We start from the raw sequence: 20,410 nt of genomic DNA on the forward strand, positions 1-20,410 counted from the left end.
AGTGCTCCTTGGGATGTTTAAAGCTTGGGAAATCTTTTTGTATCCAAATCCGGCTTTAAACTTCTTCACAACAGTATCTCGGACCTGCCTGGTGTGTTCCTTGTTCTTCATGATGCTCTCTGCGCTTTTAACGGACCTCTGAGACTATCAGAGTGCAGGTGCATTTATACGGAGACTTGATTACACACAGGTGGATTGTATTTATCATCATTAGTCATTTAGGTCAACATTGGATCATTCAGAGATCCTCACGGAACTTCTGGAGAGAGTTTGCTGCACTGAAAGTAAAGGGGCTGAATAATTTTGCACGCCCAATTTTTCAGTTTTTGAATTGTTAAAAAAGTTTGAAATATCCAATAAATGTCGTTCCACTTCATGATTGTGTCCCACTTGTTGTTGATTCTTCACAAAAAAATACAGTTTTATATCTTTATGTTTGAAGCCTGAAATGTGGCAAAAGGTCGCAAAGTTCAAGGGGGCCGAATACTTTCGCAAGGCACTGTATGTATATATATATATATATATATATATACAATTTTGAAAAAATTAATTACAGAAGGTTTTTGCTATGTCATTATGGGGTATTGTGTGTAGATTGATGAGGGTGGGGAGACGATTTAATACATTTTAGAATAAGGCTGTAACGTAACAAAATATGGAAAAAGTCAAGGGGTCTGAATACTTTCCGAATGCATTGTATGTAAACATAAACTGTGTTTAGTATGTGTTTGTGAAACATTTAAATACAGTAAACATGGCTAACGTAAACTCACGTAAACTCATACATCGCCTGGGTCCGTACAATTGCCCTTATTTTAGCGCCCCAAAAACGTCATACTTCCAGATCAACTGTAATGTCAATACCATTGTAAAGCACAATTTCTCCCCTTTCCAGCATTATCAATTACATGACCTAAACGCTGCCCATTTCTGCATAATTCAAGAAGGCAATGAGCCCCGTCGGGTCTTTTTTTAAATGGCGGGTGGGGAAGCGAAACTAATGCGTGATAGTGAGAAGGAGAGATGTTGTGTGGGAAAATAGCTTTTTTCACTCGGTCTGTCCAACATCATCTTATCGCCTCTAAAATGTAAATAAAACACTATAAATAGTTTATATATTGTGTCATTACATACCTATTTGAAGGTTTGTGTCGAATTTGAATAACGGTGCTAAAGTGATCTTAGAAGTAAACAGTGGCTTTGAGAATGATGATCACATGCAATGATGAGAAAAAAATTACTAGGTATCCCCCCTTACCCCTGTCATTGTCCATTTCTTGTTTTTAAAGGATGATAGAAGTGCTACACCTGTTGGAGAGAGATTGTAAGACAGAAATACTTTATGCGTGCTGTACGTTACGACATGACATGTCAAGATGTAACGGAGAGTCAGTTTTTTCAACTTTTCTCCAATACTATAGATCCATTACCATGTCGATCAACGCTTTAACAGAAACCTAATTCACACCCCCGATGTTGACGTCAACACAGTCGCTACAGTCCCATTAGTTTTCTTTGTAGCCTCGTCTGCGCACATTTGTATGGAATGGGGTGATTTTACGTTAGTTTTAAATACAAATTGCATACAAAACCTGACAATCCTGAAAATGTAAGCCCATTACATAGGCCTAAAATCAACTGCATTGGTTGGATTTAAAACTGGTTTAGATTTTGTGTCAAACTGGGGAAAAATCACCAAGGGTTTGATTTTCATATGGGTTGGAAAAAAGGAATGATAAGCAAACTCATTTAACAGCTCAGACTATGTCATAAGCATATAAATATGAATTTTGTGGAAGGCCATCTAATGTGAATATATTGTAATGAAATGTATAAAACACAATTATCACAAGTAGGATGTGAGTGACTATAGCAGATTAATAAACATCACAGCTTTAGTTTTGTGCCGTGGAATAAATTTGTCTCAGTTGATTTTCACGTAGTTCTTTAAAAAATAATTAAACGGCATGAATGATAGAGGAAAAGACTATCACACCCATTATGAGAAAGTGATGAGCTTTTCATAGAAATCGATCTATGTATAACCACTAGTATGCGCTCGAGAATTGTCCCGCAGACGGTTTAAATAGCCAAGAGTGGATGCACTACTCACTGAACACAGGCGCAATGCTGAGAGTACGAGATAACGGTCCACAACGCGGCAGGAATTAAACTTTAACGGAGTTCGGTTTGCTTCAATAGATTAAACAGACATTGAGAATCAAGGACATTTCAACAATTTAAAGATTAGATTTTCCACTGTTCATGTATTTTGTCTATTTTTCATCAACTCCCATTTTAGTAGCCTTTATTATCAAACATCATCTCTACCATACCATATCATCGGAATACCATGACGAGCTCTGCGGTTCAACTTCCCGGTTATGCTCTTGCTTTGATCGGTCTTGTTGGCTCAGTGATTGCCACCACTATGGTGGAGTGGAAAAGGCACTCTTACACAGAGAGCACGGTAACATCAAAGGAAACGTACCTGGGCTTATGGATGTCATGCACCGTCGACGCCACAAGACACACGATGTGCGTCAATTACAAGTCACTCTTTCACCTGCCAGGTAAGTTTTCCTTAGTGTCTGCCATCATCACCCACTATTCGATCACTAGTGGTCACTCACCTTCAGAGCAGGCACAATATAGCTTAATATAATGGTAGGCTACTTGTTGATGTCCGATTACAATGAAAATATACAAATAAGCCTAATAATACACAATACATGTTGATAATTGAAACAGATGACTACAACCATTTATTATTACAAATCATACTTGTTCACACACTGTTCCAGTGTCTATGTTCTTTCTCTCAGTAAGTTTCACACTGACTTGTGACTTTGATATGGATGTGTTCAATGTAGCCATATTCAATCTTAGTGTATGTCCGACTGAGTGTTGAGAGTATGCGTTGGCCTTTGACATTTGCCCTGTGCGTATAGCGGAGATTCTGACCACCCGAGTGGTGATGATCCTCAGTGTCCTGTTGTCAGCCATTGGGGTGCTGGTAGCCACGCTGGGGATGAGATGCACTCGGTGCCTGGAGGAGGATGAAAAGCAGAAGGATAGAGTAGCCATTGTTGGAGGATTCCTCTTCATCATTGCAGGTACAGTCGGCTACATTATCATATCAGTAATGAAAGTTGTTTTTATTGATTTAGCTCTGAACAGTAAATGCTACATTGTGAAATGCCAAAAAATGGTCCCATCTGATACTACATAACTCTGTGGTTTAGCGTACAGCTCTGTACCATAGCCCATAATGCTGCTTTTACCACTGAAAATGCTGATAGTTTTAACTCTAGGTTGAGTGAGAGAAGCTGATATGAAATAGTGTGTAATAAGATGTTCTAATATTGCTCTTCTCTGTAGGTGTTCTGGCCATATCTGTAACCTCCTGGTTTGCCAACGCCATCATCCGGTCCTTTGTATTCTCAGACTCACCTACTTCCTTACATAACAGGTACTGTCGAGTAGCACGGTAGCAGAATCATCCACAACTCTATGTGTTAAGAATTGTAATAGTCTTTAGGCTGAGTCTTATGAATGCACTACTTTTGACCAAGGACCCATAGGGTGGATCTAGTCAAAAGAAGGGGACAAAATAGGGAATAGGGTGCAATTTGTTGTACAAGCTAAGAAACTACACCTGGCTGTAGTGCAATTTATGTAAAATTGTTATTTAAATTTTGAATTCTACACATAGTTTATTTAAGCAATAAGGGACGAGGGGGTCTAGTGTATGTCCAATATACCACGGCTAAGGGCTGTTCTTAGGCACGACGCAACGCATTGTGGAGTGTCTAGATACAGCCCTTAGCCGTGGTATATTGGCTATATACCACAACCCCCCGAGGAGCCTTACTGCTGTTATAAACTGGTTACCACCGTAATTAGAGCAGTAAAAATACATTTGTCAGACCCGTGGTATACGGTCTGATATACCACGGCTGTCAGCCAATCAGAATTCAGGGCTCAAACCACCCAGTTTATAATCTGTGTTTTGCGGCTGATGTGGACTACATTCTGTGGTGTTGACTGGGTGTGTTATTTTGTGTTTCTTTTTTAAACCGATAGGTTTGAGTTTGGCAACGCTGTGCTGGTGAGCTGGGGTGCTGGTATCTGCTCTGTGGTGGGCGGATTTCTCCTGGGCTGCAGGTATCTGTGGAGTTGTCCCCAGGGCTCACGCTCAGTCTCATCCTTCACCCAACCCAAAGTCATTCCTGGCACCAGGCCTGGCACCCACTATGTTTAATGGGCCACACTATGCCTAGAGGACGCCCTAAGAAGCTCAATTCGTTGAGGCTTAAACCAGAGAGCCTACTACTCACACTGAAGGACTACAGTAGAGCAGAATATGTGTAGTTACTCAAGTACTCTACTGTGTGTGACTCGCCTACATTATGATTGTGAGAGTTCATTTGGGAGGTCTGTGTGCTCCATGAAAGTATTTTTCTAATGAATTGTGTTTGGATGTGTGAAGACGGTTGGCTGTGGTCATGATGTGCAACACCTGCCATATCTCTGTTTTCAACCTCATGTCAAGTGCCTCCACTAAAGGAATTTTCAAATATCGCCAATGTAGCTACCATTTCATTATATACCATCACCAATGTACAGTGCTGCAGAGTAGTATTCCTATGACTCTCAAAATGTACAGATGGGAATAAGCAGGAAATCTGGAATCCCCTAACAAGGGCTTCTGGGAAAGCTAGGAATTCTGGTAATGTTACTGGAACTATGCGACTCTACTGCAGAGTAAGCTTCCATAAATATCAGCTTGATTGAACTGTGTCTGATTGTGTTCTGTTGCGGCCAACAGATTAGAATACACCTTCCATTTAAATGATTTTCACTTTTCACCAAGGGAATGTATGGTTGACCTATGGCACAGATTGCACATGACAAGAAACTTTATTTCTTCAAATTTCTTCAAATTTGTACATTTGAAACGTGCACTTTAGAGTCTACTGTACTGCAATATTCCCTTAATTTAGTACTTGATCATGTGCTATATATGGTAAACTTGTCATAAATCTGCTGTTATTATTATCAAGATGAATTTGCATAAAGATACTTCATTAGATAAAGATACTACTGAATGTGTGTTGTGTTTTACAGCCTTCAAATTATGTACTTTTTATATTTTCTCTTGCTTTTCTTCTATTTGACTCTTTCAGGTTTCTATAACCTACTACCATACCCCGTTCAAAGACACTTATAACCTACTACCATCCCCCGTTCAAAGGCACTTATAACCTACTACCATCCCCCGTTCAAAGGCACTTATAACCTACTACCATACCCTGTTCAAAGACACTTATAACCTACTACCATAGCCTGTTCAAAGGCACTTATAACCTACTACCATACCCCGTTCAAAGGCACTTATAACCTACTACCATACCCCGTTCAAAGGCACTTATAACCTACTACCATAGCCTGTTCAAAGGCACTTCAATATTGGTATTGCCCATTCACCCTCTGAATGGCACACATACACTATCCATGTCTCAATTGTCTCAAGGCTTAACAATCCTTATTTAATCTGTCTCCTACCCTTCACCTACACTGATTGAAGTGGATTTAACAGGTGCCATCAATAAGGGCTCATAGCTTTCACCTGGTCAGGCTATGTCATGGAAAGAGCATGTGGTCCAAATATTTCGTCCACTCAGTGTATAATAATCAGTTGTAAAATTAAAACATAATACTGTACTTGCATCAGCATCAAATGCTTTTGCAAATCATCAAATGTCTGCATTTCTCTCTCTCCATGACCAGGGTTAGCTATTGGAAATCCCATACACATGTAACAGGCGAGAACTGAAACGATCCGCACTTGGCGTCCATTTTAGGGCAGAGTCTATTTAAGGCAGTTTCAATAAAACACTCAGAAACACTACTGATTCCTGGTCCTTTCAGTGAACAACCTGTCAGTTGTTTGTCATGTGACAGTAGGCCCATGTTTCTCATGCCATTTGAAACAATGTGTATTGAAACCAAATCACACTAAGCCAGTTCTTTTCACACACACATCACACAATGATAAGATCATTATTTCATGTAATTTGCTGGACACTAACTAGGGGTTAAACTGCTCTTGTATGGTAAAATGCACCAATAGACATTACCTTATTTCTATGTTGTCTGTGGGTGTATTCTTTCCATAAACTGAAAGAGTGGATGGTTCTTCTGTCTGACTAGTTCTGTTCTGTTGTTTCACACTATATGAAGGTCCTTTATGTCTCCGTGTGGGATTTGTAATATAAATGAAAAGGCCTAATGAGATGCCAGGTTATTTCATAAATGTATTAATGTTGCCAGGAGAAGCCTAGTAATGGACTAGAGGAGCCTAACGTTTCTCCTTTTAGTTCAAGGACCTTACATGTTCTGTTTAAAGGTGAATTGGCTCTGGAAGCCAAAACAGCCAAACACTCCATCTAAACGTGAATCGATTCTCCATTGTGTTACAGTTCTAGAAACAAAAATCCCTTTACTTTCATATCACATCAAAATAATTTCACAAATTCAAAATACACACAGTTTTACTGGTTTTAACACAGTTAGGTGCTTCTGCACCTGCATTGCTTGCTGTGTGGGGGTTTAGACTGGGTTTCTGTACAGCACTTTGTGACATCAGCTGATGTAAGAAGGGCTTTATAAATACATTTGATTGAATTTGATTGATTACAGACTACAGTATTTCTCAGTGACAACACATTTGTGGCGGCTGTCTTCCATTTACACACAGGTGTTCGGAGATAGCAGATAGCTAATTAGCACAGGTAGTTTGCCGGAAACAAGCGCTGTAACATGGAAATATAGCCGAGCGGGAACCCTAACCTTAAAGGGGTGGATCAATGTAACTTTTTTATCTTGTCTATTTGTCCATGAAAAGTCGTGTTTGTAGTCTAATTTAACTAGACTTGCCGGAAAGACCCAAGATGTACAGTTTAAGAATTTCAGTTGGTTTAGTCAATTTGTTTACAATGCCAAAAATATCCCATTCTAGATGACAACTAATTCAATCCAGTGTGCTAGTATATTTTGAAATCAGAATAGCCAGGTTGGTTAGCCATCGTTTACCTTCAAACACTGTACTTCCACATACATTACAACGATCTGACATGATGTGAGACACCAGCACTGTTTTTACTCTGGTCTGGTTGGTCTGTGACAGGGTCAAGGCAAGGACCACATGCAGGCTTCAGTAAGGATCCTATTAGTAGTGATGTGTGCATGATGCAAAGGAGAGGAGGCAGGGGAGTGGAGTCGATAGGGACATCTCCAGTTGACGCTCACTATAAATCAGTGTACATAAGATAGAAACCAGTACCCCCATATCTCTCTTATTAAACCTAGCTAGTGCATAATGAGACATGATGTAATGCATTAGTCCAAATCTGACACCAGTGTGGCTTTTGTGGCAAGGACAAAATTAACACAAAAGTGTTAAGGTTTTCAGATGTCATAGTCAACTAAATGCTATTCCAATATAAATGCTTTTGTCAAACCTCTCTTTGGATGTGCAATTGAGACAAAGGCTGTAATGACTAGAGTTGGAAGCCTGTTCAAACTACGCCAAATACAGTATTTCAGTTAAACTAAAAAAAAACATTATAATTAATAAAAGAGCACCTATGCATTAGCACTTCTGTTGTTGTGTCCTTTTTGGGAGATGCCTTCAACTTTCTTAATATATATTTTTTTACCGTATTCCAGTCACTCAGGATATCCCATGGATCTTCATCCTCTTCCTCTCTTGCCTACCCACTGCCCGGAAGGTCAACTTTTTACTGGCAGCTACATTGCGTAATGTTATTATACTAAGGTGGCTGGCTAGATAAGCGATTCTTCAGAAAGACAGGAATTACATGAACTCCTGCCTCACCACAGTTTCATTATGAGATGGGTTGTAGGGGAGGAGTAGAGCATAGGCCTAAAACATAACACATTCACTTGTATTACTACTGTGTACCTAGTAACGAAACAAACAGAAATGGCTTCCTACTCAGAACGGATGGGAAGCACACTCCCCATTCTCCCGTAAGTCTAGAATTAGCATATCTACTGTAGGTCCGAGAATTGTCCAGACCTTAACCTCTGACCGAGAAGCAGGGATAGGACACAATGAGATGGTGGTATGCATAGGAAATAATGGTTCTGTGTAGTCCATTAGGTTATTTTAATATTAGGTCCAGGCATAGAGATTCATACTGTACATGTATGCATGTTCAATATCAATGGGTTACAAAATAATTTATCTCTATGGGTCCAGATCCATCCATTCTGGATTATCCCTATAATAATGCTCTGGGAGAACCTTGAAGTTAATCACAACATCCTTACTGATTCAAATGCTCGTACAAGATACCAAAGGTTCTTAGTGCTGATCAAAAGTTCATGTTGGGAGAAGTAGGGTGGCAAGTAACATTTGTCAATGTGCCCTTGAGCAAGGCACTGAACACTTAAATTACTAAAGATGTCAATGTAAAGTGAGTGAAAAACTAATCTTTATCCTAAGTGTTGCTGCCCACTCCCTTTGTACCAAGTGCATTTTATTAACAATATCAAAACAGAAAGGGTGAAAATATGACAGGAAACATTCATTACGAGTTGGCGCAAAAGTGAAAGTAAGGCGTTATGGTCTGGTACCACGTCCGTACCAGCCAAATAAATAGTCGGGGAAGCCTCCTACGCCTTTACCAGTAAAACCTGAGGGAGAGGTTATTTTCCTGGCACCACTCCGTCAGGGCCATCACCTCCTCCCCATAGTCTGTCTTGTCATTGTTGGTAATCCCCTTACCACGGTTGTGTCGCCTGCAAACTTGATGATTGAGTTGGAGACATGCATGGCCACGCAGTCAAGGGTGAACAGGGAGTACAGGAGGCGCTGAACCCGTTTATCCAAGTACAAACCAGCGTAGGAAGGTCTGTAGCTCCCATGGCACACCCTTTGACCTGTTTAGAAATACGGTCCTGAAAGATAAAGATGTTATAATTAAGTGTCCATTCAGGCAGTGAGACAATGAATTCTGTAGGAGGCATCTCAGTCTCAGGTCGGGTTCTCAAGAAATGGTGCATAGCTGCCAAACCTTGTTCATGCTCAATGGTGGTGTATAGAGACTCTCCACATCCATGGGGACTAAAAAGGAAGCTGTACCTATATTGTTCAATTCCTTAACACATCTGTGGTATCTTGAAGATGGGCTGGGAGTGACGTCAGAAAAGGCTTAATAAAGTAATCAATGTACTTAGAGATGGGTTCTGTCAGACTTTCATTACCACTAATGACTGGTCTTACTGCTAATGACTGGTTGAAGGTAAGAGATTGGTAGAATTCATCATTGTCTAATTGACGGTAGGCTTCTGTCACATATTTGTCTTTACTCCACACTACTGTAGCACCACCTTTGTCTGTTTTTTTTTAACCACAATCTGTTCATTTTTGGACAATGATTCAACTGCATCCCTCTCTGTCTTAGAAAGCTTACATCGTGTTTGGTTGGAGTCAATTTTACCCTTAAACAGATTCTCCACATCAAAATTCACTTTCTTGGCAAACGCTGTGTACTACTCACTTCACAGAGCAGCGCAAACTGTCTCTAAACAGAATAGAAAGAGGAGAGGGAGGTCCCGGTGCACAACTGAACAAGAGGACATTAGCGCAAGTACATTAGTGTCTAGTTTGAGAAACAGATGCCTCACAAGTCCTCAACTGGCAGCTCCATTAAATAGTACCCGCAAAACACCCGTCTCAACGTCAACAGTGAAGAGGTGACTCCGGGATGATGGCCTTCCAGTCAGGGTTGCAAAGAAAAATCCATATCTCAGACTGGCCAATAAAAAGAAAAGATTAAGATGGGAAAAAGAAGACAGACACTGGACAGAGGAACTTGAGAAGAACTAGAGCCCATTTGCGCTGTTCTGTACTGGGAGCAGTACACAGCGTTGTACGAGATCTTCAGTTTCTTGGCAATTTCTCGCATGGAATAGACTTCACTTCTGAGACCAAGAATAGCCTGACAAGTTTCAGAAGAAAGTCTTTGTTTCTGGCCATTTTGAGCCTGTATTTGAACCCACACATGCTGATGCTCCAGATACTCAACTAGTCTAAAGAAGGCCAGTTTTATTGCTTCTTTAATTAGCACAACAGTTTTCAGCTTTGCTAACATAATTGCAAAAGGGTTTTCAAATGATCAATTAGCCTTTTAAAATAATAAATTTGGATTAGCTAACACAACGTGCCATTGGAACACAGGAGTGATGGTTTCTGGTAATGGGCCTATGTAGATATTCCACAAAAAAATCACCCGTTTCTAGCTTCAATAGTCATTTACAACATTAACAATGTCTACACTGTGTTTCTGATCAATTTGATGTTATTTTAATGGACAACAAATGTGCTTTTCTTTCAAAAACAAGGACATTTCTAAGTGACCCCAAACTTTTAAACGGTAGTGTATATATTCCCTTTAGTATATAGAGCACTACTTTTGCCAGGGCTCATAGGGCTCTGGTCAGAAATAGTGCACTATGTAGGGAATAGGGTGCCATTTGGGACACATTTATATCAGCCTTGTGTGGGGGTTTATTATTAATGAGAGATACAGATTGTCTCCATGGCGCACACCAAAATGTGGAATAGTAAAATCGTAAATCTCATCCCTTTGCCAAAACATGCTTTCGGCCCCCGAGCTCAGAGGAGTTGCCGACTTTTGAAAGTTATCCAAACAATAATTTATTTATTTTTGACTGGAGAGTAATATGATGCCTTGCCGATTTGTTGTTGTTGCTCATTATATCTAGAGTCAGATAATACCTGTTTTGAAGGGTATTGGCTAGACACATTATGGTTCACCACAGTGCCAAACACATGTTTACATTGACAGAGGTGCCTACAGTTATTGGTAATCTACTGAGAAAGTTAACTGTTGTGCAAAGATGACCTAATTGCTGGCTTACTAAACCGATGTTCACGTAGTGGTGGGCCATATAATTTTCACTGTTTAAAAGCATTGAGTGCCCTCTACTGGGGTGGTTAGAGCGTTGGACTAGTAACCGTAAGGTTGCAAGTTCAAATCCCCGAGCTGACAAGGTACAAATCTTTCGTTCTGCCCCTGAACAGGCAGTTAACCCACTGTTCCTAGGCTGTCATTGAAAATAAGAATTTGTTCTTAACTGACTTGCCTAGTTAAAAAAAGGTTAAAAAAAATAAAATAACAGCATTCATTCCTTCAGCAACAGTTGGGTTAGCTGGCAGGTCGAGGATTGTAATTACAAAGGCTGCAATTGTATTCATGAGTTAGCTAATCATCCATAGAGTAAGAATTTGATGGATCACTTGCATGTTCCCCAATGAGGGCACTCAATGCTTTAATGAGTTACCAACAGGTGGGACATGGGACAGTTAATATCACAATCCATATGGCTCATATTGTGGTATACAAATAGTTATTCTTCCCCATCCAAAATATTGATTCATAGATACTGTATGCTGTCTTAAGATCTTGTTGTTGAAAGGAAAAAAGCCGGGTTCCCCAACAGGCAGGTGGGTGATTTGACAGCTCTTTGGTCTTGGCCATAGTGGAGTTTGGCGTGTGACTGTTTGAGGTTGTGGACAGGTGTCTTTTATACTGATAAGAAGTTCAAACAGGTGCCATTAATACAGGTAACGAGTGGAGGACAGAGGAGCCTCTTAAAGAAGAAGTTACAGGTCTGTGAGAGCCATCCACCATTATTTGCAAATAAATAAATAAAAAATCCTAAAATGTGATTTTCTGGATTTTTTTTCTCATTTTGTCTGTCATAGTTAAAGTGTACCTATGATGAAAATTACAGGCCTCTCTCATCTTTTTAAGTGGGAGAACTTGCACAATTGGTGGCTGACTAAATACTTTTTTTTGCCCCACTGTATATGTGATCGTATACAAATTTAAGCAAGGTTTGAAAGGATTATGTTTTAGTCTGTTTGGGCCTCTTGCGGTCAATTTGCAATCTACAAATGATTTGTAATTATGGTCCGGCCCCCTAACCATCACCTCAAAATCGGCCCACGGCTGTATCTAGTTGATGATCCCTGGAATAAAATATTGCTGATATACAGGTAACTGCCAAAATAAAGGAAACACCAACATAAAGTGTCTTTATAGGGCGTTGGACCACCACGAGCCACCAGAACAGCTTCAAGTGTCTGGAAGTCTTCTATAAGAAACTCCATCATTTGGTGTTTTGTTGATGGTGGTGGAAAACACTGTCTCAGACACCGCTCCAGAATCTCCCATAAGTGTTCAATTGGTCTTAGTTGTGGTGACTGATACTTTTTTTTTTTGTATTGCTATCCTTGTAGGGACCAAGGAATTGATTTCCATCCAAAATCCTATTTTCCCTAACCCTAACCCTAACCTTAACCCCTTAATCCTAACCCCAATTGTAACCCTAAACCTAACCTCTAAGCCTAAAATAGCATTTTTCCTCAAATGTCTCCCAATTTTCCTTGTTTTACTATCCTTATGAGGACTTATGGTACCCACAAGGGCAGAAACACACACACACAAGCCTTTAAACCCCCTATGCTCTTTTAAAACCCCTCTTTCAAAGTCACTGAGATATCTTCTTCTAGCCATTGTAACCAACATAATGGGCAACTGGTTATTGACCCTAAGCATGTTGGGATGTTAATTAACTCAGGAATCACACCTGTGCAAGCACCTGCTTTCAATATATTTCCTTGTTTTATTTATTTTGGCATTTACCTGTATATGCCATAGGGGCAAGTAACGAAGCTCTGCAGAAAGTACTAGAAAGAGTATTGGCCCCAGTAGAGGGAGACAATGTACAGTGATTGAACATTTTCAGAGCTTGTTACTCGAGAAGATCTGAGGTACCGTGGCGTTGTTCCACTCTAGCCATTCTTCGATCTCAGAACATGTTTGGTTAAAGGAAAACAGGGAATGAAAATAGTCCCATTTAACATTGTGTCGCCAAACTTGTGTATTTGTAGGAAAATATAGACTAGAAGGTAGACCTGTAGCGTAGCCTTATTCAACAGTACTAGAAAACGCTGAAACTGAACAGTAGTTACTGTATCCCGTGTGTTACTAGTACATATTCTAGATATACATGTTGACACTAAACAGTAGGCTACATCCAGTTAGGTTTTATATGTTTTGTTGTGAAGTAGCCTATAGATTTAGGCTGATTGTTGCTATGATAAAATAGTTATTTCATGTAGTGCCATCGGGCAATTCATAAAGCTTAGTCTAGTAACTTTACAATTGTGTCAAATGACTGCTAATATCGTAAGAACTCAGTGAGATGTCACCATTGATTTAATCGCAGAGGGGTCGGAGTTAGTGGAGCGAGAGTGGGGGGGTCATTACAGAAAATGTTTCCTTGACTGAAGTAGTCCCATTTACACCCCGCCATTACCGTCCGGAACATCTGCCAAAAGACTCATTGAATGGGAAGCAAACCTTTTTCAACGTTTAGCCTACCACGTGACTATCACATCTTCTATCTGGACTCCGCAAGCTGCCCTGGTAATTTTATCACAAAACCGAGGAGCTTGTGCAAACTGGTGCGCGTGGAAAAAGATAACTAACGCCGAAGATGGATGTTGTGCATTTTTCCATTGGTAGTATCTTGTCGATTGCTCTTCAAGCGCTGTTGTTGTCTTCTTCATATGGTTCGTTGGAGCCCTACGACCTTTTATACAACAACGCCGTCGAAGCATTTTACAGAAAAGACTATAAAGATGTGGTGCGACACATGGAGAGTGCGCTCAGAAGCTACGCAGAAGTCCGCCAGACTAAAGTCCGATGTCGGCTGAGATGCCAGAACCAGCACCCGTTTGATTCCGCCTCCATGGACCTGCAGTTCTTTGACGTGGTTCTCCGAAGATCCTATTGTCAGAACGAGTGCATTGAGGAAAAAGTTGGAACACAGTCCATGCACAAAATCAGCGAGGATGTCATCCAGGATTTCCACAGACGAATCCCGTACAACTATCTTCAGTTGGCTTATCAGAAGGTAAAATATATTTTAGTACATCTCACCAACAACTTTTGATGTAGTTATTTATTATATTAGTCATCTTTATTAGGCTACAGTGCATCATTCGGCGTCCTACACAGGCCACTGCAATAAACTCTTGCGCAGCTGTATTCTCACCCAGCTGTTGCTGCTGCTGAGCAACGTGACGCCGTCTCTACCCGGTGAGCTGTTGGCTGTGTTACAGTGTTGTCCTTTCCGTAGCGACGGGAGAAAAGACACACTGTTACGCTCAACTATATCTGATCTAGCCTACTGTATCAGTTTTGTTGCAAATCATTTAGGGGACTTGAGTGAAACTTTGTCTTTCCCCATCCCTACTGTCTCCAATTACTAGCGTAAATATAACACAACGGGCTATAGTAGCACAGGTCCGACACTAAGAGGGTAATTTCCTTCAGTTATATGAAGCATCTTCACAAAACGTACTATTTCTCTAAAGCTAGCACGACTTTCTCACATACGCATGCACATCCATAGTAGGCCAACACACACCGCAGGTTATGGAATTGTGATAGCACCTCCCCCACTATGTCTCTCCCTGCATTCATTCATAACGTTTTCCAGACAATACCTCTGCCATTGAATCGAAACAGGTACACACATCGGTGAACTTGTTCTCCATCAGAGAATTTCCTTTGGGTGGTGGACCATTCTTGATACATACGGGAAACTGTTGAGCGTGAAAAACCCAGCAGTGTTGCCGTTCTTGACACTCAGTTCCTGGCACCTACTACCATACCCCGTTAGGCATTTAACTCTTCTGTCTTGCCCATTGACTCTTTTTTTTATGGCCTGATGGTGTGCCGGTGTCATGCCAACAGCTGGCAGCAGCCACAGAAGTGTGTGTATGTGTTTGCTTTGGCTGCCAGTTACTCCTCGATAACCAACCAGCCCATTACACAGACACTACTACACTGGTATCTGATTACTTATATTTGTATTTATTTAACTATGCAAGTTGGTTAAGAACAAATTCTTATTTACAATGACACCTACCCTGGCCAAACCCCAACGACCCTGGGCCAATTGTTTGCTGCCCTATGGGACTCCCAATCACGGCCTGATGTGATACAGCCTGGATTACATGGTGGTGCCCCTCAAATCCAGATTTGACATTGGACTGTCTAAAAACACAAACATGTATATGCCTGCCTAACAACATTTCAAAAATAGTGAATTATTCCCATCTCTAAAGCACCAACAACATCACATCTATTTGATCAAGATCTATATGAACTGTGAAGAAGTTCACCGCTCACCTCTCCTCTTTAACACTAGAACTGCTAAAGCAGTCATTTTCACTGGTCATGATTTTATAGTTGTTATTACTCTGCCATTTAAAAAGTCAAGCCCCCTTACTTCATTGACTTGTCCTAAATAAGTCTACATAACACACTGTGCTTGTTAGAATCTTAATATCACAAACAGAACTGGAGTGGAGTTATAACCAGTTTTATGAGGGCATGTCACTTTTAAAAATGTTTTTCCACCGTTGGTCCTCCTTCTGACAGTAGGGCCCGCTCCTTCTTCTGACAGTAGGGCCCGCTCCTTCTTCTGACAGTAGGGCCCGCTCCTTCTTCTGACATTAGGGCCCGCTCCTTCTTCTGACAGTAGGGCCCGCTCCTTCTTCTGACAGTAGGGCCTGCTCCTTCTTCTGACAGTAGGGCCTGCTCCTTCTTCTGACAGTAGGGCCTGCTCCTTCTTCTGACATTAGGGCCTGCTCCTTCTTCTGACAGTAGGGCCTGCTCCTTCTTCTGACATTAGGGCCCGCTTCTTCTTCTGACATTAGGGCCCGCTCCTTCTTCTGACAGTAGGGCCTGCTCCTTCTTCTGACAGTAGGGCCTGCTCCTTCTTCTGACATTAGGGCCCGCTCCTTCTTCTGACAGTAGGGCCCGCTCCTTCTTCTGACAGTAGGGCCCGCTCCTTCTTCTGACAGTAGGGCCTGCTCCTTCTTCTGACAGTAGGGCCTGCTCCTTCTTCTGACAGTAGGGCCTGCTCCTTCTGACAGTAGGGCCTGCTCCTTCTTCTGACATTAGGGCCCGCTCCTTCTTCTGACAGTAGGGCCCGCTCCTTCTTCTGACAGTAGGGCCCGCTCCTTCTTCTGACAGTAGGGCCTGCTCCTTCTTCTGACAGTAGGGCCTGCTCCTTCTTCTGACAGAAGGGCCTGCTCCTTCTTCTGACAGTAGGGCCCGCTCCTTCTTCTGACAGTAGGGCCCGCTCCTTCTTCTGACAGTAGGGCCCGCTCCTTCTTCTGACAGTAGGGCCCGCTCCTTCTTCTGACAGTAGGGCCCGCTCCTTCTTCTGACAGTAGGGCCCGCTCCTTCTTCTGACAGTAGGGCCCGCTCCTTCTTCTGACAGTAGGGCCCGCTCCTTCTTCTGACAGTAGGGCCCGCTCCTTCTTCTGACGGTAGGGCCCGCTCCTTCTTCTGACGGTAGGGCCCGCTCCTTCTTCTGACGGTAGGGCCCGCTCCTCCTTCTGACGATAGGGCCCGCTCCTCCTTCTGACGGTAGGGCCCGCTCCTCCTTCTGACAGTAGGGCCCGCTCCTCCTTCTGACGGTAGGGCCCGCTTCTCCTTCTGACGGTAGGGCCCGCTCCTCCTTCTGACGGTAGGGCCCGCTCCTCCTTCTGACAGTAGGGCCCGCTCCTCCTTCTGACAGTAGGGCCCGCTCCTCCTTCTGACAGTAGGGCCTGCTCCTCCTTCTGACAGTAGGGCCTGCTCCTCCTTCTGACAGTAGGGCCTGCTCCTCCTTCTGACAGTAGGGCCTGCTCCTCCTTCTGACAGTAGGGCCTGCTCCTCCTTCTGACAGTAGGGCCTGCTCCTCCTTCTGACAGTAGGGCCTGCTCCTCCTTCTGACAGTAGGGCCTGCTCCTCCTTCTGACAGTAGGGCCTGCTCCTCCTTCTGACAGTAGGGCCTGCTCCTCCTTCTGACAGTAGGGCCTGCTCCTCCTTCTGACAGTAGGGCCTGCTCCTCCTTCTGACAGTAGGGCCTGCTCCTCCTTCTGACAGTAGGGCCTGCTCCTCCTTCTGACAGTAGGGCCTGCTCCTCCTTCTGACAGTAGGGCCTGCTCCTCCTTCCGACAGTAGGGCCTGCTCCTCCTTCCGACAGTAGGGACTGCTCCTTCTTCCGACAGTAGGGCCTGCTCCTTCTTCCGACAGTAGGGCCTGCTCCTTCTTCTGACTGTTAAAAGTGCATCTGATAATCACCCTGATAATTGCCTCAACTGGAACCTAAAGTATTCCCGAAACAAATTTCACACATATAACAGCAGATTAAATACATTAAGAAAAGTATGATGGGGTAGAATGGGCGAGTTAATGAAGCGAACAATGAATAATTGTGCAATCACCAATTGTGAATGAAGAACAGGTCTGGCCATTTATTATATTGATCCATTCTAATCTTAAAGGGGTATGTACCTGATATCAGTCCACCTAATAAAAGCGTGCGTGATTATACATGCTGAACAGCTTTCAATATCTGGGAAAATATCCACATTGGGCAGCGGGTGAGCAAGTGTCTGAGAATGTGGTGGTGAGGCTTGTTGAACTTTAATGTCACCATGGACAATTTCTTCACTTCACTGTCAATGGCAAACAAGTTGCTTGCAAAGAAAACAAGTCTGGCCGGCCCCATGAACAAATACAGGAGCTCCCTCCCTCTGCACCAAATAAGGCACCTGCACAGCCATGGTACAGCACAACAGTACTGAAGAATGACAAGATGACAGGAACACGATAAAGAGAAAACCGGAGACGATTACGCACAACAAACCAAACAAAAGTATGTCAAGTGTCAAGTAAGTGAAAGTTACCAAAATTGTGTCAACTGTTAGGAAAAGGGATAACAGCTCAATTAAATTCAGCTGTTAGAACGTGTCAGTCAGAATGACTGCTCATTAGCTCGAAGGGGGGGTGGGGAGTGGTCCGTCGAGACCCAGCGGTTCTAGTGTTAAGGTCTACCCTGAGTGTACAAAACTTTAGGAACACCTTCCTAATATTGAGTTTCACCCCCTTTGCCCTCAGAAGAGTCTCAATTCATCAGGGCATGGACTTTACAAACTGTCAAAAGTGTTCCACAGGGATGCTGGTCCATGTTGACTCCAATGCTTCCCACAGTTGTGTTAAGTTAGCTGTATGTCCTTTGGGTGGTGGACCATTCTTGATACACACAGGAAACTGTTGAGCGTGAAACAAGTGATATCAACAAGGGATCATAGCATTCATTGGTCAGTCTGTCATGGAAAGAGCAGGTGTTTCATGCAAGGAGCAATGTTTTATCTACTCAGTGTATTATAGTAATAATCATCATCATAGGGGGCATGTTTAGGTCATGTACTGTATGGCGTTGTCCCAGCCCTATAAATCTGTGCTCAAAGGGAAATGTATATGATATTTTCAAGCAGAATAATAGTCTCAAGGGCCTCCCGGGTGGCGCAGTGGTTAAGGGCGCTGTACTGCAGCGCCAGCTGTGCCACCAGAGACTCTGGGTTCGCGCCCAGGCTCTGTCGTAACCGGCCGCGACCGGGAGGTCCGTGGGCCGACGCACAATTGGCCTAGCGTCGTCCGGGTTAGGGAAGGGTTGGCCGGTAGGGATATCCTTGTCTCATTGCGCACCAGTGACTCCTGTGGCGGGCCGGGCACAGTGCGCGCTAACCAAGGTTGCCAGGTGCACGGTGTTTCCTCTGACACATTGGTGCGGCTGGATGGATGCGGTTGGATGCGCGCAGTGTTAAGAAGCAGTGCGGCTTGGCTTGGTTGGGTTGTGTATCGACTTTTAACCTTCGTCTCTCCCGAGCCCGTACGGGAGTTGTAGCGATGAGACAAGATAGTAGCTACTAAAAAAACAATTGGATACCTTGAAATTTGGGAGAAAACGGGGTAAAATTAAACATTTAAAAATAATAATAGGCTCAACAAGGCGTTAACTAATGGCTGTTTTCTCGATAGCCTCCTCCACATGTCTCTGCATGTCTCCCAGCGTGTTGATGTCTTTATGAACTGGCTAAAATGTGACATATCAAGGCCTTGAGGTACAAAGGTAGATCTGAGGCATTCCTATTGGCTGGCCTAATACGACTTTATCGATAAGAGCAGGCTCTGTGAGTATGTGTCGAGCTGGCTGCGCGTTCGCGGTGTTGTCGAGCCGGGGGCACGTTCGCGGTGTTGTCGAGCCGGGGGCGCGTTCGCGGTGTTGTCGAGCTGGGGGCGCGTTCGCGGTGTTGTCGAGCCGGGGGCGTGTTCGCGGTGTTGTCGAGCTAGGGGCGTGTTCGCGGTGTTGTCGAGCCGGGAGCGCGTTCGCGGTGTTGTCGAGCCGGGGGCGTGTTTGCGGTGTTGTCGAGCTAGGGGCGTGTTCGCGGTGTAGTCGAGCTGGGGGCGCGTTCGCGTCCGTGGTGTTGTCGAGCCAGGGGAGTGCGCGTGTGGGTGCTGTCGAGCCGGGGGCGTGCGCGTTGTCGAGTCAGGGGCACGTGCACGCGGGTGTTTGTGAAAATAGACAACATTCCTCCACTATTTAACATTCCAGCCTCGCACACTCACCACTGGACCCGCTCTCTGGCATAATGGCCCCTTTCGGGCCTGGCAGCAGAAGGGCCCACAGACACCAACACAGACACGCCAACTGTTCTACTCTAGTCTGACTGGTGCGTGTCCCAATTCTCCAACCATTTAGCCAGGCAAATATGTTGTTTTCCAGTTGTTTGCTTTACTAAAAGGAGAGACATGCCAGGCTTGTGCAGGAGGTAAAGGGAGACTCTTGTTCTGCCCTAGGTAGCCCCCAGTAGTAGCTGGTGGTTGGCCAGAGCTGGCTCCACATCCTAAAGCCACAGCAGGATCAAAAGCCTTCAGCGGGCCCTGGACTCCCAGGACCTAGTCTCATCGGCTCCTAGGCTATGTTGCTTATCTCCAACATCCTGGGGAGGGTGACCGGTAGGCCACTGAGGGATGTGTGAACTGTTGTGAACCAAAGATTCTAACCACATTCTGTCCATATAGGCCCTGTAGGTGCTGTTTTTTGGGGGGGGAGATGTCTCTCTTTAGTGACTTGTTTCCCATGCCCATGTTTTGAAGTTTTGTTTGTGGCTAGGAAAGTTATTGCGTTATTGTTCACCATTTATTGCCAATTAACCGCAACACATTTATAGAGACAAAGGAACGAAGGAAATTTAATCACTTAAACATCTGTATTTATTTGGGATTTGGCTAGGGTCAGAGGTTATTTACAGCTCTAAATAGGGCCAGATGGCCCAACTGTTTGATTTATAATTAATTCATGAAGTTATATGACACATGAGGACAGTCTGCCTTTGCAAATTCCATCTGGCCCATCATATGACACATTGGAC

The 20,410-nt window shown here is 43.4% G+C and overlaps 2 protein-coding genes across 2 annotated transcripts in view; both read left to right on the forward strand.

Annotated features, from left to right (window-relative positions):
* The first annotated feature begins 2,068 nt into the window (after positions 1-2,068).
* Positions 2,069-5,099, forward strand: LOC139415047 (claudin-1-like). The gene is made up of 4 exons (XM_071162808.1): positions 2,069-2,573; positions 2,952-3,116; positions 3,382-3,472; positions 4,087-5,099. Exons 1-4 carry the CDS (start codon positions 2,354-2,356, stop codon positions 4,262-4,264), a joined length of 654 nt encoding a protein of 217 aa, XP_071018909.1. The 5' UTR covers positions 2,069-2,353; the 3' UTR covers positions 4,265-5,099.
* Positions 5,100-13,389: 8,290 nt separating this feature from the next.
* Positions 13,390-20,410, forward strand: part of LOC139415056 (prolyl 3-hydroxylase 2-like) — a 99,102-nt gene continuing 92,081 nt past the window's right edge. Inside the window, exon 1 of the mRNA XM_071162820.1 lies at positions 13,390-14,043. Within this exon, the coding sequence (XP_071018921.1) occupies positions 13,624-14,043 (420 nt within the window). The 5' untranslated portion in view covers positions 13,390-13,623. The remainder of the gene's footprint in view (positions 14,044-20,410) is intronic.

Source organism: Oncorhynchus clarkii, chromosome 1 (genome assembly GCF_045791955.1).
Source record: "Oncorhynchus clarkii lewisi isolate Uvic-CL-2024 chromosome 1, UVic_Ocla_1.0, whole genome shotgun sequence".
NCBI lineage: Eukaryota > Metazoa > Chordata > Actinopteri > Salmoniformes > Salmonidae > Oncorhynchus > Oncorhynchus clarkii.

Coding starts and splice junctions, on each gene's coding strand:
- LOC139415047 (XM_071162808.1), top strand. CDS start 2,354: ATGACGAGCTCTGCGGTTCAACTTCCCGGTTATGCTCTTGCTTTGATC. Junction 2,574..2,951: donor GTCACTCTTTCACCTGCCAG/GTAAGTTTTCCT, acceptor CTGTGCGTATAG/CGGAGATTCTGACCACCCGA. Junction 3,473..4,086: donor CCTACTTCCTTACATAACAG/GTACTGTCGAGT, acceptor TTAAACCGATAG/GTTTGAGTTTGGCAACGCTG.